The sequence below is a fragment of the Crassostrea angulata genome, chromosome 10, assembly GCF_025612915.1.
Source record: "Crassostrea angulata isolate pt1a10 chromosome 10, ASM2561291v2, whole genome shotgun sequence".
Classification (NCBI taxonomy): domain Eukaryota; kingdom Metazoa; phylum Mollusca; class Bivalvia; order Ostreida; family Ostreidae; genus Magallana; species Magallana angulata.
This window is the reverse complement of record NC_069120.1, coordinates 1,374,162-1,390,230: the sequence shown is the minus strand read 5'-3', so window position 1 is coordinate 1,390,230 and position 16,069 is coordinate 1,374,162. Positions and strand designations below refer to the sequence as shown.

At 34.8% G+C, this 16,069-nt stretch overlaps 1 protein-coding gene across 1 annotated transcript; it reads right to left on the bottom strand.

Moving 5' to 3' along the window:
* Positions 1 to 4,327: 4,327 nt before the first annotated feature.
* LOC128167001 (temptin-like) lies at positions 4,328 to 9,338 on the bottom strand. The gene is made up of 3 exons (XM_052832486.1): positions 8,864 to 9,338; positions 5,295 to 5,436; positions 4,328 to 4,912 (listed from the first exon to the last, which is right to left on the bottom strand). Exons 1-3 carry the CDS (start codon positions 9,137 to 9,139, stop codon positions 4,773 to 4,775), a joined length of 558 nt encoding a protein of 185 aa, XP_052688446.1. The 5' UTR covers positions 9,140 to 9,338; the 3' UTR covers positions 4,328 to 4,772.
* Positions 9,339 to 16,069: the final 6,731 nt, after the last annotated feature.

Here is a 16,069-nt window from a genome sequence, read left to right as displayed (position 1 = left end):
ATGTGACTTTTTAAATTTGTTCATTTATGCATGCTATATATAAACGGTTATTTCCCATTTTCCCACTTAACGCTTTGATCATATGCAATTTCTACATATATTTTTTTAATGTTTAATTTTTCTCTCGTTTCCTTTTTTATAAATTTTACAAAATGATGAAATTTTGATAGCAATTATAATTGTTTAACTCAACCTATTCTAACCGAATGCAAAATTAGCTTGGAGCGAAATGATGGGAAGACATAGAACTTGCGTGTACCAGTATATCATCCATTTATCTACTAGGCCAACATAAGAATTTTTAACAGTAATCAGCTGATATATCACTGTTTACACTGAAATAGCGAGTACTTATTACACGTAACACACAGTAAAGTGATTGGTCCACCTCTAAAATCGCGGGAAATAGCACGCGAGATCACTGTCATCGTGCATTAACTTTCTTTTGCTTTGTTTACGTTTCTCGACACAAAACGAAGAAAGGGAGGCTTGTAGTATATCTTTTGGTTCTCACCAAAGCTTGCACCATATTCGGAATGTTTCTTTAATCTTACGGAGCCGTAAATAACGATTGAAAGATCAGCCATTTTGGCCATTTTTGGCAAAGCCCTACGGGGACCAGTGGAATGCTGGGATACTGCCAAAAATATTTATTGATAAATCTGGTATGCTATGTCCCAAAATATTTACGCAGAACATTTTTTGAATTATTCTATATTTATATATACTTCAATTTTCAAATGGTGTCATTCAAAAGTATGAAAAAATCACAAGAGTTATCACAGTGGGTCTGTGATGATGACAGGGTTTCGAACCAATCATTACAAAAATGTAATTTCATATACATATTTTTTTTTTAAAAATAGATGGTGGCTTTTCTTCTGAAGCTATAACTAACAAATAATTATATACAATACTCTCCTGTTTTTCAACCTGCTGTCCGGTCAATTTCTCATCAAAATTAAAGCGATATCGTTTATTTTGTATTTATTTTGTTAGTACTATCTCATTTGTAGACATCCTACATGTACGTAAATATGTATGGGGCAATATATAACACGTATTCCAAACGAAACAAACGTAGACGTGATATGTATATATATATCGTATAGTACAATTCAATTTAAGTGAATCAAACTTGGATAATGACTACTACCTACAGGCTATCAGAAATATGATCTGTAAACTTGGTACGTTGACACTATTTCATTCATATCATATCAAGAAAATCTATCTTTAGTACAGTGAGGTCTATAATTTTTTTCATAATTAGTATTGTAGGGTCAATAAGAGAATTTATAGAACGGTCATGTGACAGCAATCAGCCAATCATATGCTTGGAAAAAATACGATATTATAATAACAGGTTTATCCCTATTGCACAATTTGTTAAATAAATTTGGTATGTCAAAAATGTCCCATAGATTTAGTTTGTGGCCCCACAATCTGCAAACATGAAATGCTAATGTTAGCCTTTCAATTTTACGAAACGATATATCAAGTTGATTTGTATACAATAATCAATAATATTTATTCCAACAGTACATGTTAATCATCCATATCGTGGCAAAACGACGTGCTATGTTGACAATATCATATCATTTTCTATTTGGTAGATTTGAAGGCAACCCACAGGCATGTTGTCGAGATATCTTTTTTTTCCATATAATTCGCAGCCGTACATGCGTGTTTATATCTTTATTTTTCCTCACATTGTAATTGAATTCATTTTTTTCAAAATATACTATGCTATTAGTACGTATATTTTTGCTGCAAACCATTTGCATGCTATGTTGTTGATATCTTTATCATTTGATCCGATATTGTTTATAGACATGCTTTAGTATGCCATAATACACCATTGATATAATAATTTTACATACCAGTAAAATTATAACATTATTTTAAAAAGTTACAATCTTAGTATATTAATCTGATGGTTAAATTAATACAGTTAACGTAAAACCAATGATTATTTTACCAAACTTTCTAGCGCCAATACATGTATATGTTTCCCGGTCTCTTGTCTAATTTACTTGTTTTTAACTAGAATCACAGGGGGGCACCTGCTTGTGAAACATGCTATGTTATTCACTGCGCGAAAGCTTTAAGGTTAATTGTGTATGAATAATTATTGTTAAATAAGTTTATATGCCCATTCTTCTTAGAATTTGAATAATTCATAATTTTACCATGTCTGTAAAAAGAAAGCCTTAAACTCCCTTTCGTTTTTTATCTGTCAACAACGATTTTCTTTAATATTAATTAAATCAAATTGTTTGTCATATGCATACAAAATAGGTAATCATTGAACATTATCTTTTGTAATTTTACAAAAAAAAGTTCTCTTTCTTGTTTTTAACTTTTTTGTTTTTGTTACTTTGCGTCATAAATTTGAAAAATTAATTACATGTTTATGTCACCAGGTAACCTTATTACTCATCGACAAAAAAGATGAAAGAAAGGTAGAAAGGTTCAAGAACAGATTGACAAGTTTGAGGGACAAGTTTATAACAATCTTTGACAATGCTATCAATGATGAAAAAAAGGCGATGTCATTTTTTAAAGAAAATTAAAAAGGCCGTGGACCACATAACTCACCTGAATATCAAAATGTCAACGTTTGACCTCAATAGCCGATTATGCTTACCCCTACCAGACACAAAACAACAAAAACAACTTACAACAAAGACAACATACAACAAAATCAACATACAACAAGAACAACTTATGTCTCGCAAACGTTTTCAGGAGTAACGAATACAAATATTCATGATATTTCCGGTTTCTTCACAATTAATTACGAGTTTACATTTTAACTCGTTTTTTGTAGAAGATTAGTTATGACATACGCGAATCCTTCTGTCCTCCATAGCTCAAGTAAATGTACAATCATTAAACATCTTTTAGAAAAAAACCTTTTTAGGTATTTTTATATTTATAATGAACCCTTTTCCTGTCACCCATGACTTTGAATGTACGCTACCATACCTCTATATGCTTTGTTTCAAGGTCCTGATTTTACCTAAGAATAATAATTATTGTAAATCGCGTGTCTTATTAGTCCCCTACCGGTTTTCACCGGAGGGGACTATAGCTTTCCTCTTCAGTTTTCCGCACTTTTTTTCTTTATGCGTTTGAGGAATAATATGAAATATGCTGAATAGCTTCAAAATGTCAAACTACAGATCAAGTTTACACTTTTGTAGCGTCTGGTTGACATATTTTTGAGAAAATTAATTTTTTATATTCCAATTTTTTAATGTTCGGGTTCGATATTCTGCATAACAGTGCATTGTTTTCACAATTTCCACAAACCGGTAGGAGACGTGTATTGCTTATGCAATACTCTCAGAATGCTTGTTTTAATCCATTTTAATCAACCCTATTGATGAAGGGCATGGTCTTTCAGCTTATCTACTCGAGAACCCGTCACACAAGCGCCCCTGCAAATGTGTTCGGATTGCTTTCTTTATCGTTGCTAAGTTTGTAATAAATCCAGAGGACCTAGAATGAAAATTCACGACACTTCTCCGAGATTTTCTCAGTTCCTGTGAAATTCGAGCGGAAGTACATGTATAAGTGTTCGGATAATATTCTCAAAATACGTAAGTACTGGTCTTTTTTTTTATATCATATCCTACTTTGATTTATGTTAAAACACGAAAATCTATTAAGATATATCTCTTATTCCATCATCTGGCGGTTATATAAACTAGACGATGATATTCAGAACAGAGTTACCGTTCTTGTTCAACCACTCTACATGTGGTTGAAAATATAAACATTGGGTTGCTTAATAAAATCATAGCCATGTATGATGTGTTTGATGTGCAATGCCATGCTTAACAAAAAGGAATTAGTGTATGTTGTGTATAACAACTTAGTATATCGAGCGTTAACTTACAATGAAGGAAAATTCAAGGAAAATTCTCCATAAAATAGTATTTTAGTCTGTTTCACTATTGATGATATTAATAGGTCAGGCGCAAAAACTATATTTTCTACAGTCAAATTTATTTCTAGAACTCATTTTATCTACAAATTAATTAAGATAAAGTTTAAAATCAATGAACGCCTAGGTTTTATGTTTGAATATAAGTACCTAGATTCTAGAAAATAGACTGTAAACACGAGGCACGGTTTTTTCTGCAAAACTGAAAGGGTAAAAAAAAACCACGTGCACTGTGGTCTAAATTTAAATGACAATAACATTTGCAGGGGTGACAAGGATAACTTTCAAAGTGTTGTTGAAATTGGTTCAGAGTTTCAAGAGATGGAAAGTTGACAGACAGACAGACGTGATATGGTCGTAGTTTTTATACGAATTTGATTAGTGTAAATCTAGAAGAATAATGAATATGAAACATGGAGGCATTGTGAAATTGTGTCATCTGTCAAAAATACCACTGGCCGATAAAATTTAGACACGACACCTTTTAGAATTATCAATAGTTTATGATTAACAATTAAGGTTACTATAAAGCTTAAACGAATACAAAAGAAGCATAAATACAAATCACTTCACAGTAAATATCACAATTACACCCCAGTGTCCGGGCGAGCTTATATTCCACTCAAAGAACACCACAGGTTTTTCTTCAAAGTGACAAATCCGATCCGTCAATTAAATGCATAAATCAAAAATGACGTGACGACGGTTATTAAAATCCTAATCCAACTGTTGAATTCACATCAACGTCACAGTCCTATGCTGTAAAGACTTAGGGGGCCCACCCGTCGGGTCACGTGCTCCTGACCACGGTCACGTGCTATCGTTTGTGGATTAGTCCCTGTCCTATGACGTACCGGGAACACGTGACTCTGTCCGGCGTCTGGCACGCCTCCTCTTGGTCCACTATGACGTAAGTGGAATTACCATTTTCGTCTATTACCACTTCTTCAGCATATCCTGAAATATATGAAACTGCCTGTAATGCGGTTACTTTAGATCAACAATGTATACATCTCGGGTAATACTATAGCTTAACGTATTTTATTTTTTTTTGTTGAATAAAGAACTAAAACCTTGACATAATTCAAATTAACTTTATTTCCTTAATACATGTATATCCTATCATCTTAATTTGTTGTGTTTAGGGTTCAAAGTAAATAAATATCAAGACCTTAATGAAATTCCATTACCGTATTGCTGTTCATTGTAAGTACAGATACGATAAGGAATTTTATTGTGTGCCCATTTACTGTCACCAACGATCAGCGGGTCACCCGGATAAGGTCAGTAAGTTATCTCGGGTCAAGGTCATCGTTTGACCTTGAGAGGTGAGCGTTACCTGGGTGGCTGACCGCTATCCTGTCGTCCTTGTTTATCCAGTCACAATCCGGGTCCCCCAGCTCCTCCCCATTAGTCCGATTATCGTTGTCGGAGTCCATCCTACACAACGTGGGCCAGTCGTCCATGTAGATCTTGAAATCCTGGCGGAGAAAACAGAGCTCATGACAGAGTTCAAAGTTCATTATCTCTAGGTACTCTATAGAATTTGTTCTAGTCATAACACTTGTAGTTGTTTAATACATACTTAAATGTTTGCATACCTATTGCACCCTGACTCTTTGTTTGTTTTAATATACCGGCTGTGTTTATAACTCAATGATAACCATAAAAACAATAGCTCCTCAAAAAATAAATAAGTTTGAAAATTGACGTTAATATTAACGTGAAACATGTCTGTGATGGTATTATCAACGTACCATTGTTTCCATTCCATTGGAATGACTGATATGAAATGGAACTAAACGACGCCGCTTTAAGTTATTCAATCTGATACGATATGCATTTGGTGTAAACGTTCTCTAGATATTGATTTATTATCAAAAAATCATGCAATTCTAAACAACAGGCCCTCGGGCCTTAAGGGTCACCTAAGTACTCACTCTCATATAAGCCAGCGCAGTCACAATCAATGGAATAACAATTGGAATTTTTTTTTCAAAAAAGCAAAATAAAATTGGGTTAGCTGAAGTTCTTTTCTCATATTTGCAAACAATATAGCAATATAATGAATTACCCTCGCTCTAGTACCACAGCCCTCGCCTCCTGTGTGGCTGTATTGACAATGCTTTTGGTCATCATTTGGTCGAGGCTCTTTTAATGTAATAAAGATGAAAATATCACAGGCGCCCGGCGTTATATATTTTTCTCATAATAAAACGTATACTTTCTACTTAGTGCATTATATTAGACAGAAAGTGTATGTTTTTATGGTGATGTGAGTGAAAGGTGACTAAAGGGCTAAAAGCTACCCACTGTATGTCAAACTGAGCACCGCCTGTAACCCAAAGATTATACTAATTTTACATTTTAAAAGTGCAATGATCAGACAAAGTGTTGAGGTAACAATTTGCTTGTGGGTTTTTTGTAGTTAATACAAGAAAAAGAATTGCATATTTTTTTTTTATATAAAACGGGTGGCTGCATGTCCCCTCCATTTTTCCCTGTTGCTACTTGTCTGCAAGACACACGCACAGATCCAACTTTTTTTCCAGAGGGAGGGGGTTCGAAGGATAATTTCGTTTTCCATAGGGGGATCGAGGCCTATTTTCGGGAATATTACAATGCGAATTTAAAAAAAAATTGATATTTCCAGTGGGCGTGGGGGTGTGGGTGAGGTCCAACAACCCCCTTTCTAGATCTGCGCATGAGACACCCTTGCTCATCATAGATATATGTCTAGTTTGTTTGAGTCACACGTAACCATGTTTATTCTTCGAGAGCTTCAGTCGCGAAATATGATCGCCGCGAATTATACTTTGTTTATGTAACAGTTCATTGATATACAATACATGTCATCTATTGTAGCAAAGTGTCCGTTCAATTAATGTGTGTAACTCACGCGACAAGGGGCAGTGGCGAAGCTAGGTAAAAATAATTGTAAGCAAGGGTCTGGAGCGGTAGCCCCCCCCCCCCCCCCCCCGCGCGGAAACCAATCACTGTTTTAAAACAGTTTTAATCTAGTACATGCAATAGTTTTAATACCTCTGTCATGATATTGAAATTGTACTCACAGAAAAGGGATCATTAGAAATACAGAAATACACAAAACAAAATACACCTCAACAGATAACAAAGAATCCGGAAAATACATCTAAAAATTAGCCAAAGTTTAATATGAGGCAACCACGACTGACATTGCAACAAAGTGTGACTTCTGACTAGATTTTCTTTTTATAAATAAATTATAATACTAGTTGCAGTGTTTCGCAATCAATTTTATACCTCGTATATACGTCTAATAATGGAATGAAAGAAGTAGTTTTTCTGTTTCTATACGATGCAAACATATTTATAGTATGTTTTGAAATTGCATAGTACTATGGCAATTTACTTTAATCCGAAAAAAACCCGGTATTGCTTCTTTTTCTTTTTGATACGAATTGAAGTGCTTATCACGTTGCAATGAAAAAATGTTTTTAAACATTTTGAGATTCAGAAAAGAAATTGTAAGCACGTGCTTACGGTGCCTCAATGAAGCTCCGCCACTGAGGGGTACACTGTTGCTCGTTATAACTCGTCAACCATAGCCCTCCACTGACCTATGTCATGTGAATTAGCACTGTCTTTTTGACATTTTTATTTCTCAGGGAAATGCAACACCATTTTAATTTTGAATCCCACAGGTGAAAGGCAACAAAAGCAGGTCGTGGTTTTTTACCTGTTTTGTTCGAGAATAATGTCAAGATGACATCAGGTACTTATACATCATAAACAAATCATAAACAAAAGATAGATAAATATTTTTCAATGACGAATGTCGCGACCTAATTTCAGTGTACATGTCTTGAGGTCTCTTCAGATAAACCACAGCATATTATTTTTTTCTGATAAGCAAGGCAAACTGATTATTTTACTGCCCAAAGTGTCGCACGTCTGAATGAAAACAGGAGCTTAACGGGTGCAAAGAAATAAATCTTACTACTTCACGCATACGTTGACCTCTTTAACGCTGTGCGTTTTTATTGATATGAGCAACTTTAAAATCAATTTAGACGGAGAGAAATGTCAGAAAATTGAAATGAGAACAACCAAGTATTACAGATATTAAATTAGCTTTTTAAGAATATGAATTAAATTCTCAATTTTCTGACCTGTTTTGTCGTTACATAGAGTGCTCCGGGTTTTTTTTTTTTTTATTAACAATTGCAAAATTGAATTAATGAATGATTCACTTAGCTCATGAAAGCATATGATGAGTTGTTCTTTTTTATGATAAACTAGAATATCTTTATTTTTGGTGGCATCATTTCGGTTTTTGGGATGAAAGTTAAATTAAGAAGAAGCATTACATTTTCTTTAAAAAAAAACACGAAGTCGTGCGTGACTACATATCCTGAACCAAAAAGTTTCTCGCGGTTTATAGAAGCATTATTCATATTTTCTGACGAGAGTTGTTAATCATTAAGTCCATTTGTAAAAGTGTGTGTATATCTACATAAACATATGCATACAGAGGTCTGTATTGTAAACATTCCAACTTACCAGAAAGGGAACTCTCTACCATTCAAACCATATTTTATTGTTTTGTATGATTTATTCGTACACTTATCTTTAGTATGTTAGAATTATTATAATCATGGGCGTATCCACGGCATGAAGGTGAAAAAAAAATGAAGAATAGAGTTAAAATGACATCACAATGAACTACTAGTATATGTAACTTGTATGAAATACAATTTGTAGCGCGTTTATAGATATAACAACGGATATTTGGGCTAATATTTCAGTAGAATGTCGTTGTTCAAATCGGTAAAAAAAAACCTGGTGGAGAACAAAATAAACTCACTTTTACCTGGTGGAGAACAAAATAAACTCACTTTTACCTGGTGGAGAACAAAATAAACTCACTTTTCCGAACTGTGTCATGTTGTCCTTTTTGGTGATGAAGTAATCCTCCCCACACAACCTATGACCCAGCCCGGTCACCATGAAAACTGTCTGATTCCGCCCACAGTTCACGGGGACGTTAGATGAGGGAAGTTTATGGGTGGCATAGAACGGGAAAGCCGCCACCCAACACACACAAGTCACCACGTAACAGAACAGCAGCGCGAGCTTCCCAGGGCAGGGCATGGTCAATGAGTTGTAGTTGGTTCCCGTGATCCAGTTTACGACATGCTCCATGTGTCTTATATTTTCGGCACCCTTGTATAATTCTGCCGTGATTGTGACGTAGCGCCGCGGCGTGGTGATAGTTTGAGATGACAGCCGGTGACAGTTAATGCTGAATTTTAACAAGGAAATTACAAGTCAGGAATCCCAAAAGATCACCACCTTTCTATTCTTGTTAATTATAATCTCTGACTAACCAGCTATCTATCTACGTCATCACTTCTCTTCCTTTTATAGAGAGGAAAGGTCTTGGCATTAAAAGAATATTAATCAAATTAAATCCTCATTTACACTGCATTTATTCCCTCATACAGAACAGATGTGAAGTAACTGATTTTCTGAAGAATTGCTCCGTATATTAGGAATACCTGAGATGATCTAGAGCGACGGTGTGGAAAACGAGCTGACCACATAAAGAGGCAGATATAAGAGGTCCCCCAGGGTAAAGGTCGCTGTAATCCCAATGTAGAGGTCGCTGTAATCCCAATGAAGAGGTCGCTGTAACCCCAGGGTAGAGGTCGCTATGATCCCAGGGTAGAGGTCACCGTAATCCCAGGGTAGAGGTCGCTATGATCCCAGGGTATAGGTCACCGTAATCCCAGGGTAGAGGTCGCTATGATCCCAGGGTAGAGGTCACCGTAATCCCAGGGTAAATGTCGCTGTAATCCCAGAGTAGAGATCAGTGTGATCCCAGGGTAGAGCTCGAGGTCGCTGTAATCCCGATGTAGAGGTCGCTGTAATTAAGAGGTAGAGGTCGCTGTTATCCAAGGTAATCCTGGGGTCGAGGTTGTTGTACACGGGCTAGAGGTCGCTGTAAGGGTAGAGGTAGCTGAAATTCCGGGGTTGAAGTAATTGTAATCTTAGGTCGCTGTCATTCTAAGGTAGAGGTCGCTGCAATCTAAGGGTAGAGGTCGCGGTAATCTCAGAGTAGAGGTCGCTCTAATCATGGCGTAGAAGTCGCTGTCATCCCGCGTGCCCTGTAATCCCAGGGCAGAGGTCAATTGGCACATATATATCTGAAACCAGTTACAAGGGGGTTGAGGCAATGTACGATGTAGTTTTAATTCCATTAATTTTATGATGGTGAAACGAACACTGACTGAATCGTTAACGGAAGAACCAAATCAAGCTATGTACTTACGACTTTCAACACAATCATATGTATGATTGAATACCAATTAAGAATGGTATCCACAGTCGTAAATAGGATGTTCTTTCTATGAGACAAGTCTAATCGCAGAGCAGACCGAGGCAAAATATATATATATATATATATATATATATATATATATATATATATATATATATATATATATATATATATATATATATATATATATATATATATATATATCGCATAGCCTCCTAACTCCGTCGTATGAGAGCACGTGTGATATATACGTCGTATTCAGAGGGCTTATTTGAATAATAATAAAAATATTTTTGTTTATAATTTTATAAATTATAACGTTTTAGGTAATATTTAGTGATTCCAAATGATAAAAACCGCAAAAATAATTTACAGAGAAACGCGGAATGTTTTCTGCTTATGGTGACGGAGTTTGGGTACTCGGGGATATATATCAATCAATAATCAGTCAATAGGATATTTTCTGGAATCCATATATTTAAAACTAGAACTATTAATAAAACTAAATTAGAATAAGTCTTAATTATTTGTAGCTGTTATGTTAAAGAAAGGATACGGAGTATGCGTTAATGAGACAGCATGATAAAACACAACACGAAATCTTGGCAATCGTAACTACTTGGCCATTTCCGCTGGCGAAAACTACCTACACGCTGGCGAAAAATACCTACACGCATGTACTTATCGCCAGCGGAAATGGCGGAGTATCTGTGTGACCTTCAATTCCAAACAATAGAAACATAGTAAAACAAATCTTCGAAAATACATAAACTGTCATTACGTTTAAGTTGTGAATAAGTAATAGCAATCAGCACATTTCAAATATTCAGGTACAATGTATAAATTAGCAGGGTTTATAGGATCTTGTTTTTATATTTATGGCTTAATTAAGCAATGGTAAATGTGAAAAAAATGAGACTTTTAAACAGAAATGTTGATATTTTTATTTTGATCTTTTATTTATTTATTTTTAGTAAAATTAAGTATGAGGCATTTGTCTTTATGTAGTTAGGACACGGTATCAGATATTAAAAAAGCAAAGAGATACAATTTCATTCGCTGCAGAACTGTAGCACTACGAAAGTCTGGAGTTGACGGACCCTAAATTAGTTTAGTAAGTCCAACACCATGCGCAAATTTTTGTGCACAATAAATATACAGGGTTTTTTTAATGGATGGAACTGTGGCCCCACAGTCGGTCAATCGGACAACTTTCCCTGAGAAACTACAGTCGCTACATTTTCATTAAATTAAATTTTCTGAGTTGATTAAAAAAAATAATATTTTTTCTTCTGTATTGTAAAAATAAAGATGAGATTGGATAGTTTTAAAGGACCGACCATCATGTGGATAGATATAAGGAATCATTCTTTGAGTATTATGAGGTGATAATTTTGGTCGGGCGTGATCAAATCCAATAAAGCCCGAAGGGCTTTATGATAGATTTGATCACGCCCCGACCGAAATTATCACCTCATAATACTCAAAGAATGATTCCTCATTACTTATATTTATATAATTTTAGGCCATCGTACGATTAAATCTTTAAATATAAATAAGCAAACCCCGCCGGAGCCTCAGTTTGGCGTCATTTGTATTATGGGTTATATAGTACAAAATCGATACGTAGTGTTATCACAGACAAAGACACTGGATAATGTAAATATAATGATAACTAGTAAACTTAAGACCATCAGTAACAGTATGTATGAGAAATGCAAACTATATGTACGGTCCCTCTCCCCCTCTTTCACAATGTCGTATAAAGTGGGTATGTTTGTTTGTGTTTTATATTCAAACAATTATTTGCAATTGCATTATCATTAAAGTATACGTACGTGCAGTAAAGAGCACAGTGGAAATTCAAGTTATTAAAAAGTCCGATCGATCCAATATCTTGGATATTCAGGACTTGTGTTTTTAAATGAGTTCATTAAATCAGATATTCCAAACAAATAAGATTTGGAAAGCAATTAATCTATAAAATGATTTGAAAATAAATAACTAAGATCGATATTTTTTCTGGTCAATATACATGCATGTGTTTTTCTGTCAATTTTAAGCTGTCGAAAAGCTCTTCGTAACATGGAAAACATTTTTTTCTTACTTATGTAGCAATATACCTTCATCACCTGCATATGGAGTTTTTGTCTCTCAGTTGATTCGATACGCAAGGGCATGGTCTTCGTATGAACAGTTTCCAAAACGAGGCAAGCTACTAACAAACAAGTTGATAAAACAGGACTATCAACAGTCTCGTTTGAAGTCATCTTTTCGTAAGTTCTAAGGTCGATACAACGACCTTGTCAGCAAATACAATTTTTTTTCATACTTATAGTCAGATCATTATTCATCACCGAATTGTCTACGGATTTTTCCGTTTTCCCGATTACGACAAAGTGCACACGGTGAGTGCATGTGACCGGCAGCAGAGGATGCTCACTACTCCTAGGCACCTGATCCTACCCCTGATTGTTGTACAGGTCCGTGTTTGCTCTGCTCCCGTTTGTATTTTACCTTTGAACTTTTGATTTTGAACACTGTTCGTAAACACCACATTTCATTACTATGAGATGAAATAGAATTATTATCAAAACCGATTTGGTTTGACTTTTCCTATAGCGTCACGATCATTTCTGTCAGCTACGTCATGCATAAATTATACACGCCGCCGGTGTGAAAACTATGATTGGTTAACTCCTATTTTTAGGCCAAGTTATCAGTATACGCTTATGCAATGCCAGAGCTGAAGGATTTCTCAGAACAGTTTATTTCCCCCCAATATTATTCATTCAAAATCGACTATCCCGTATGTTTAAATTCTGTGCTAAACTCTCTCTCTCTCTCTCTCTCTCTCTCTCTCTCTCTCTGTGTAAACGGGCGTTAAACCATAGCCTCAAGCTACGGTCCAGAGTACGGCGTTATAAAAAATATAATATTTAAAAGTTGCATGTGCTAAGCGTTCATTTCATGTAAATACCGTAAATGTATAATGCACATGTATTACCTACTAACTTGCCAGTCAAAGTGATAGGTATGAATTCCTCGATTTCTACACATTTCGATCGGCAATCGACAGTCAATAAAAGTATTGAACGATGGTGTGAAAGAACGAGACGGAAGTGGAGAGTGCAAAGAGGTTTGTACATGTGCGTCTTCATTAGGCAAGTGTCCGATTCGTTTCTCTTCTGTTGCCCTATCACTTTCGGTGTAAATATATATACTAAAATATCCACAAACCATTTACTGCAGATTTCTTTATTTTACCTGTCTCTGAACCCCCGATCACCCGCTCCATACATGAACACTGGTTTGTTTACATACATAAAAAATACAGTTCTTGATCCGCTTTCCGAGTACGGTTAAAGGTTGTTTAATAGGAGAAAGTTTGGGGCGGGCAAAGCTACAATTATTAACAGTAGTAAACTAAATGAAGAATTATTTAAATGGATTATTTGCACAAAATGTGGTATGGTATGATGTAAATATTTTTAAAAAATAGTGTTATTTAAAATTTTTTATACGCGGCAGTAAAGTTTTTTTGTACATGTAAGTATTGTATGCACTGTAGCTTTATATTTTCTAACCCAAAATTTATACACAGAGCTACAGCTATATATGTTATGTACCGTATGTATTGTTTTATCAACACAAGTGTACACTTTCGAAAAATAGCCCAATTTCGACAGTCACGAGTACCCATGTGAATTTTTCATTCTCAGATATGTTGTTGTTCTGTCCGTGCATAATTTAGTCTTAGTTAACCAGCAGCCAATCAGCGGTAAGCTGAATCCACCAATAAAAAAACTGTGGTTAAGGTGCGGGTATTGTTTATGTATGACGTAGCTGAAAAAGTTGAACGCGACGCGATCGGAAAAGTCAAACCAAATCGGTTTTAGTAATATCTTGATATACGTAAAATGAAGGCAAGGTCCGGTATTAGAACCAATTTAACAAGACATTGTACTTTCAGTAGGGCGTAGCTATCTATTCCTTGCGTCAAAACAAGTTAAAAATGACGTGGTTTCAATGAAAAATGACAACAACAAACTGTCAACCATCTCAAAAATCCAAAAATAAAGCGAAATATGCATCGATTGCATAGTCTTAGCTCAAAAGCCAGACAAATCTTGTTGAGTTCAAAGAGCCATGGCTGAGTGGCTTGCAATGAAATAGACAGGCCTACGTCACATTGCTGTTTGACACAACTACCAAAAGTCCAAGCTCTTGATAAAATGGTTTTATTAATTTCTATTTGTGATTTTGTATTAGAGTGAAAAATAACTGTTTTTTGATACATCGCGAATTTCAATTATTGATAACGGATTACTTAGTTAATTCATTTATTGGTTTTCATCAGTTTTATTGATTTCAGAAGAAAAATATTATTTAGTTGGATTTTATATAAAATTTCAATTTATATTGTGTGTTTGTTTTATCTTATTTCATTGGTTACTCCTCTTTGCAATTTACCTATAGTCACTGTTCTATTTATAGTTGGTCTGGTCATGTGATTTATTTAGGGTTGTTCTTTTGTCAGGGAAGGCTCTTCCATGCTTTTTGGAACTGGCTGTCAGAGTGTATAAAGATGTTATAATTGTCAGTGGTTATTTTTCAGTTTAAGATTTTGAAGTTTTATTCATTTTTGAAGTATTCAACTTGTTTAACAGCAGGTAAGTTTTATCGTTGTGTTATTTTAGGATTCACTATTTATTCGTTTTCCTAATTTATCTTCTTTGAATAAAAGTTGGAATGATCAGGACAGTATGAATTTAAAGCGAGAGATAATGACCTCTGCGACTTTAAATGATTGTTGTTAATATTTTTGTTCACATAAATGAAGATGAAACTTGTGCCACAAGGATTCAAGTAAGTTGCATTAAAATGTTTTGCTATCAAATATTGTATGAGATTAAATAAGCATACTCGTTTATAAATTCGACATGCGGCGCAATGTCAAAAATGAAAAGTTAAAATGAAAAAGAAAAAAAAGAAATGAAAATTGCGAGAATGAGTACTTTTCGAATAAAAAAATATCAAATAATGAATGCAATTAGATTTTTTTTTTATTAGTTTATTATTTACCCAATAAATAATTTGGTGATAGCGAAATCTTTAAAGATTTAATGGCGCGTTTTGTAACAGTTGAAATCAGTGTTTAGGCGACGCACAGATAATAAATTAAATTTTGTGAAGACCTGTTAAGAAATCTGACGCCGATTTTAAAGTAAATAAAATTATCAAAATCGTCTAGAAATTAATTCTGTGAAAAAGTTGTCTAGCAACATAAAAAATGTTCGGACGTCGACGAGTATGATGACATCAAGTGAAAAAGAAACCCTGACCGATAGAAATGGACGACAAAATGCCGAACGACACATTTCGGAAAGACAGTACTTAGACAACAAGTAAAACAGAGCATGATTGGAGTCGGCAGATCGTTGATTCTTAGGGAGAATTTTAAAAACAAAACTAGTCATGCAGCATGCATATGCAGTCAGGCTACATGTTCAAAGAAAATATTATTTTCTAAGACATTTCGGAAAATAAAACATGACTGTTATCGTAAACGAAGTGAAAGGTTCAACAACGACTTTAAGGCTGGCTATTTTGGACGTCGCACTTTGCGCCGCCCGGCAAAACCCGTTGATATAAATATTTAATTATTATGTTTCTCAAAAAATATATAAAGCAAGCATTTGAGTTTTGGGATACTGTTTGACAAAGGGTCAATAATCAGAATACAGTTGTCTTGCGTAATTACAGTGAACAGAATTCAAGCATTGCCCCTA